This window comes from Maylandia zebra, linkage group LG3 (genome assembly GCF_041146795.1).
Source record: "Maylandia zebra isolate NMK-2024a linkage group LG3, Mzebra_GT3a, whole genome shotgun sequence".
Classification (NCBI taxonomy): domain Eukaryota; kingdom Metazoa; phylum Chordata; class Actinopteri; order Cichliformes; family Cichlidae; genus Maylandia; species Maylandia zebra.
This window is the reverse complement of record NC_135169.1, coordinates 53,905,915-53,912,874: the sequence shown is the minus strand read 5'-3', so window position 1 is coordinate 53,912,874 and position 6,960 is coordinate 53,905,915. Positions and strand designations below refer to the sequence as shown.

General features: G+C 40.0%; 1 protein-coding gene across 1 annotated transcript; it reads right to left on the bottom strand.

Annotated features, from left to right (window-relative positions):
* On the bottom strand, nucleotides 1–6,624 carry LOC101478393 (P2Y purinoceptor 3). Its single transcript, XM_014412958.3, has 2 exons — nucleotides 6,404–6,624; nucleotides 1–2,295 (listed from the first exon to the last, which is right to left on the bottom strand). Exon 2 carries the CDS (start codon nucleotides 2,183–2,185, stop codon nucleotides 773–775), a length of 1,413 nt encoding a protein of 470 aa, XP_014268444.2. The 5' UTR covers nucleotides 2,186–2,295; nucleotides 6,404–6,624; the 3' UTR covers nucleotides 1–772.
* Between the last annotated feature and the right edge of the window lie 336 nt (nucleotides 6,625–6,960).

The following is a 6,960-nucleotide window of genomic DNA, read 5'->3' as shown; positions in this document are numbered from 1 at the left end:
TATCGTACATTATTTTATTTTACATGAAGAGGTTAAAATATTATAAATGCAATGGCTATACATTTACATTTTTAACCTGCAGAATTAAAGTTTATAACTATTGTGTAAACGTTACATCGACAGTAGCAATAAATAAGCATTCTGACAGGATTCAGCCAACAGTAGTTGATGAAGTATTCCCTTGGGGGAAGTTACAAAACATCCTCTGCTTGCTTTCACAAATCTTGCCGTTGGTACTTCGATCTTTTATGTACAGTCTGTGATATTGGCTTTCGATTTCACTGAGTCTAAAAATGGTGACATTTGTTTGTTTCCCTTGTATATATGCGTGGATATTTATAGTTGTTAATTTCAGTCTTCTGTGTTCTCTGATTCCAATTGTCAGGATATGGTGGACATCTGGTGTTTACTGGTGTCTGGTAGGAGGATGTTGCCAGTAGGTCTTCTGGAGTTGAAGGTTTGGCCCAGGGAATCAAGACTTCTCCCGGTATGTATTGCAGATGTTGAATTTGATTGGGATCCAGGGAGCTTAGCAGCTGGTGACAGTGTCTTTACTGGTTTGGCATGTTCCTTGAGTAAATTTCGTAGTATTGCAATGCATATTGTCCAGCTAGGTAAAACCAATGTCAGTGAGTCCCTATACCAAGATGTGGATAGTGGATCCCAAAATGAGATTTACATAAATGATTAACATGAAGCAGGACTGATTCACTTGTTACTAATGTGTTGCTTATTGGTGTCTATAAATAACATCCAGCAGTGCATCTGAAGTTCATTCAGCTACATATTTAACTTTTGCTCTGTTCATATATGATGGACTTTGACATGCTTTATTCTCTTTTTTGTCAATACGGTCTTCTGTTTCTCTGTCCACTTCACCCTCTCCTTTTCCCATCACTCTTAGTGGCAACTGTAGCATAGCATGCTGCTGGGTAGGGGTGTTTACTGCTTGGCAGCAGTGAGCTCCTCCTTTATCTTTAGTCAGAAAGTAAAGAAGGGCATTGAGCCATGCATTGAACGATGCTAAAGGTCTGGTAATCTTATAGCACATAGAGACTGCCGTCATGGTGTGACAGGGAACTCCCTTGGTCACTTTCAGCAAAAGAAAGATGGTTCTGGTAACATGAAAGGGGAAGAAACACAGAGCAAATAGCAGGGTGATAGTGATAATAGTTTTGATAGATTTACGCCTTCGACTGGCATATGGGGAGTGCGCACCAAGTGAAATGGAAATCCCTTCATCTCGTCCCGCCATCTTCTGCAATCCATTGCTTCGTCTTCTTCCCGTTCTAACAACTGCTGAGGCTTTCCCATCTCTTTTCTCCATGCATTCATCCATTGGATTTCTGCACAGTGAGGGCTGAGAATGCAGTGTCCTAAATATGGTCAGAACTACGTGAGAGTAACAGTAAGCGATTATGGAAAATGGCACAAAAAAGCCCAGCAAATGGAGCGTAATGCCATAGGGTACATAATCAGGAAACTCCTTATCGATGGCATCATCCCAGCAGTTCTGGTACTCTTCAATTATCCCTTCCAATTTACCATAGCCCACATTACCATTTTCTGGTGATATGCTATTACTCGGGTTGTCAGTACTTACATTGCTTCCAAACCCTGTTAATCTTGTCACATGACCAGTCTGAGCAAAACGGAAGATGGGGCAAGTCAAAGCAAATACTATTATCCAAACAAGGACACAAGTGCACTTGACGGCCTTCTTGGTCTCCAGCGTTATCACTTTCATTGGATGGCAAATACCAAGGTATCTGTGCACAGAGATACAAGTGAGGAAGAAGATAGAGCAATAGAGGTTAAAGTAGAAGAGAAAACGAACCACACGGCACATGAAGTCCCCAAAAACCCAGCGGTCACGCATTATGTAACTTCCTACAAGAAATGGCAGCGACAGGCCGTACATAAAGTCTGTAGAGGCCAGGTTAACCATGTATATTAAAGAAGCATTCCAGCGTTTGGTCCGACGGAAAGAACGGTAGAGGATGACAGAGTTAAGAGAGATGCTAAAGATGAATGTGAAGGAATAACAAATGGGAAGGAAGATGTACTTGTACGACTCGTCTATGCTGCAAGACTGAGTTGGTGAGGATGGGGAGGAAGAGTTGAGGATATCGTGGAACGTATCCACATTGATATCTGAAGGAACCTCATGTCTTGATGACATCATGAGAGCAAAAGTTATTTTGATATGAGAGAGAAGGATTCAGCATGTATGTTTGGACTTCTGGCAGGTTTCTCCTCTATCATCCTTGGTCCTGTCCATGTATGAGTGTTTACCTAGAAATAAACAAAGACAGCAGTCATTTATCGGAATTTTATTTCATCAGATTTTCTCTTATCTTAGTATTGAAAGTTTTGATCAAGTAGTGTTCCTGGTTCTGTGGGCATCTGCTATGATTTCAAGGGTACATTAAAACTTTTTCACAGTATTTTATGGAGTTCTGTTAAAAAACAAAGGACATTCCATTATTCAGTAGCTTGTAAACCATGCCTTTGTCAGTTCTTCAGATGGTTTCACACAGTCTTCTTAACATTTGTGCTTCAGTTCATTGAGATTCATGGACAGCTTCTTGTCATACTTACATGTTTCAGATCATTAAATTTTAATATTACTGTATTTTCTGCACTATAAGGCGCACTTAAAATCCTTTAATTTTCTCAAAAATCAACAGTGCCTCTTATAATCTGGTGTGCCTTAAGTATGAATTCTGGTTGTGCTTACTGACCTCGAACTGATTTTTATTTGGTAGGCTCAAAAATCTGTCAAAAAATGTTTTAGTATGACTTTGGTAAGCTACAAAGCCGCACCGCTTGATGGATTGACGTAGCATTACAGCTACCGCAGTCAGGAGCCTCGCGGAGCAAAACTCCGTAGGTTCAGGTCCCAAAGTCAAACGAACACTGCAGCATCACTGAGAGTTAAAAACTGTCTAAATTCTTTCATCTTTAATAAAATGATCAGTGTTGCTGCTTTACCAGGTGTAACTATGAAGTTTAACATCCAGGAATCCATGAAAACAGAATTTATTACATGTAACAGAGTTAGAAGTTAGCAGGAAGTTAGCTCGCTAGTTTCCACCTAAACATGATATTGCATGTTCTGACTGAGAGATTTCTGAGAAAATTCAAACGTACAGCTCTGCTATCACTTCCAACATAAATGAAGACAGAAAACTAAACAGCAGTGACGTTTGTAGGGTTACTGAAGTTGGGCTAGCTGGTATATAATGATGTGCTACGTGATCGCTAGCGACACAGCTATGTTAGCATAGCTGGAGGATGAACGCCAACTTTTTTCCACTCGATAAAAGTTAACGTGAGGGTTCCCGATGGTTAGGGACAAATGCAATCGCATGGCAGGATGCTGTAAACCAAACTTCAGTCAGGACAACAACTGAGATAATCCATCCACAATACGAGGTTTGTCATTAATGTACTGCAACAACATGGGAATAGAGCAGCTGCCAGAGAATTCAGCATTAATGAATCAATGATACGGAAGCAAGAAGAATGAGTTGAGTAAAGTCTGACTGTTTTGTTTCGCTTAGTCCACCTTATAATCCTGTGCACCTTATGGTCTGAAAAATATAGTAAATGCAACCTGTCTGACGAAATTTGGACTGGTACCTGTGACACCGTAAACGCAGGTCCATGAAAATATTGTCTGACATTAAACTGGTCTGTGGTGCAAAAAAGGTTGGGGACCGCTGTCTTACAAGGTGATCAGCAACACCAGAGCACCATAAGAGACCACTCTCTCCCCTTTCCTGTTCACCCTTAACACCGTAGACTCCGTCCACTGCAGGGATCTGCCACCTTCCAAGGCTTTTTCTCTGCGGTGGTTGGATGTATTGCTAGGGGTAATGCGATGGAGTACCAGGTTGTGGTGGACTCCTTTGTCGTGTGGTGCAAGAAGAATCATCCGTAGATCAATGTGACAAAGACCAAGGAAACAATTGCAGACTTTAAGGGGACCAGGAAAACAATGACCACTGTGTCAATTCAGGGAGTCAATGTGGACATAGAATATGAAGCTAGAGACACTAGCAACTACAGTCAATTGTTACTAATCAATGTTACTGTCAATTGTCTTTCAGGGGCCAGAGTTAGCAACATTAAGGGAAATTTAAAACTGCTGGCTAAGGGTAAACATAGAATTAATAATAAACTGGTGTGTAACTTTGCCAAAACACTGTCGTTTTTGCTGGTTTGCTTGCCAATTGGACCAGGAGTGACATGTTTAGCTGCATGTTCTCCTTAAATTTCTGGCTGTCAGAGTGGTGTCCAAAAAATGATGTGGGCTTCAAGATTCAGTCGTCCTGTTATTCCCCCAGAACCACATCCCCTTAGAGACTGTCTCAGCTCCCAGACAAAAAACAAACCAAAAATCACAAAAAACCTAATTTAACACAAAAAAACTACAAAGAAAGAACAATATAGCACCCACATCTCCACATAGAATAAAGCAGTGAAATTAACTGAACATTAATTCATAATTGATCAATAAATCGATCTACTCTGCCTGACAGAAACCTGGTAACAGCAGGATGTCAGTTTAAATGAATGAACACCCCCGAGTTATACTAACTGTCAGAATCCATGAAGGGGGTGCACCAGTCTTTCACACCAGCTTATTAATCAACCAAAGACAGAGTTTTGAATCTTTTGAAAGCCTGATGCTTAGCCTCGTCCACTCTAACTGGAAAACTCAAAAACCAGTTTTATTTCTTGTTATCACTGGTTAGCACAGATTAGAGAGAAATGATACAAATCCACACAATTTTTAATCTATAACATAGATTTGTTTTTTTCTGCTAATTAAACTTTTAGTAACTTTCGTCCCCTAAGGATGGAGACACTGTGTTTGTAAAAGGATCTGCTCCCATCAGAAACAGAAACGTTTTCTCATACGCTGTTTGCTCAGAACAACTTTGCATCAGCTTACAATGAAACCATGCCTGCAATCTAAATCTGTCACCTGTCTATAGCTAAAAGCATAAAAGTCCTTTAAAAAATGTTTTCTTATCTTATCTTATTATTATATTGAGGGCAATATAATAAAGAGCTACTGCTTTCCAACCCCACCCCTCCCATTAACTGTTCACTGGGGCCTTTGCACAATCTGTTTGTCCCCCTGTTGTATGCTGCTCATTCGCAGTGCTTGTTTGCCTTCCTGTGTACAAGGGTATGTTGCTGATTCAGATCCTTCTCACTCCATTAACTCAGCAATAAGTAACCACACTTTCCCTACGTGTCTTTATGCATCCCTCTGTCTCTCTCACTCCACTGATTACATATTACCCATTCCTGTCATCACAATCCCTGAGTAATTTCATGTCATGCAGTCAGCAACAGCATCAGCAAAGTCAACAGTTTCTAACTAAACAGGGTTCACTCAGGCAACATTGTAGTTTCTTCACTGAAAGAGTCACATCAGGTGTACCTCTGCATATTAGTTTGTTATAGAGTTCCAGTAAACTAAAGGAATATGTTTGTTTCGAGTTAAAATGACCATCTGCATCTAAACTAATGTTCAGTAAGAAAACGTTTTTGTATCAAACACCGAAAAGGGGAATAAATATATCTTGAAAGTGTGACGATAGGTTCAATATTTGAAGCATTAGTTTCAAGGCCATAAATGTGTCGTGGTGTTTCTGGTGGCGCCTTACTTTTAATGTGTCTCAGATCTGTAGCTTTCTCAGATATATGACATTTTCAAAAATATAAAAGTGCACAAAGCCAGCCTAACACAAGAAAATGTGTATCCACTGACAAATGAAAAACATTTTCATGAGTCTTTCACAATTATACAATACAAAGATATGTGCCAGAAATACATGTTTCCTGCAAATCACAAAGATTGTATATTGCAGCTATTCCTTTTGCAAAGCATGTTGCAACACCCCATAAACTTTCGGTGCTTCTTTATTTACTTTTATGTTAGCTCCCTTACGTTTTTCAGAACTATGAAGAACAGTTTGCAGACACCTGAACTGTTCTGTCTAATCATAGTAGCATGATAGAACACGATATGCTAACACATTTTCATGCTGTATGGGTGTTGATTGAATCCAATCTTTACATTGAGTATCAGGAAAAAAATTAGATATAAAAAGTAGCTTCTGGAAAAGCCTAAAACTCTCAAACCGTTTGCCTCTGAACTCATATTGAGTTCCAGAGTGAGGCATGCAGTTACATAAGGCTAACTAAGAAAATGTGTTTTTGAATGGATGTTTAAAAAGATATTACTGCTTTGGAAAATGTTCTGGAACAAAAATAACAATTCTCCCGTGTCTGGAGGTTCATTAGTTGTTGTGTAAATGCAACAGCATCGAACTCATAAATACCTGCATCACTACAATCTGCTGTAAGACAAAGAGCTTACCCCTGCCAGCGATGACTCTTACTCCATATGGCTTCTATTCTGTTGCCCATCAGAATAGCTGAGAAACTGCAGAAACATCCAAAAGGCTATGACTGCAGTGCAGCTGTGATTGACACCACGACTGCAACCTTTCCCTGTATTTCAACAACAAGTGAACATTAGCTGCAATCAGTCATCAGCAGAGCGGCTTGGTTGATCTGTGACCCTGACGATTGGACCAATACAGCTTTCACCTTTTTGCCTGCTTCTCTGAGCAGTCAGAGCAGTTTCTATGGTAATCCAGTCCCTCCCTCTGTCCCTCATTGTGTGTCATCCAATTCTTCTCCCCACTTCACCTCTGTGTGTGTGTGTGTGTGTGTGTGTGTGTGCGTGTGTGTGTGTGTGTGTCTGTGTGTGTTCCTCACTACTTTTTAAACAACTACCCTGAAAACAAATCAAGTTACGACACGTCCATTTAAGTTTAAAGCTTTTTATGAATAACCTCTGTACACTTAAAGATTCCTGGGTTTGATTCCCAAACTCCCTTTTGTTTTACAGAAAACTCACCAATCATCTTA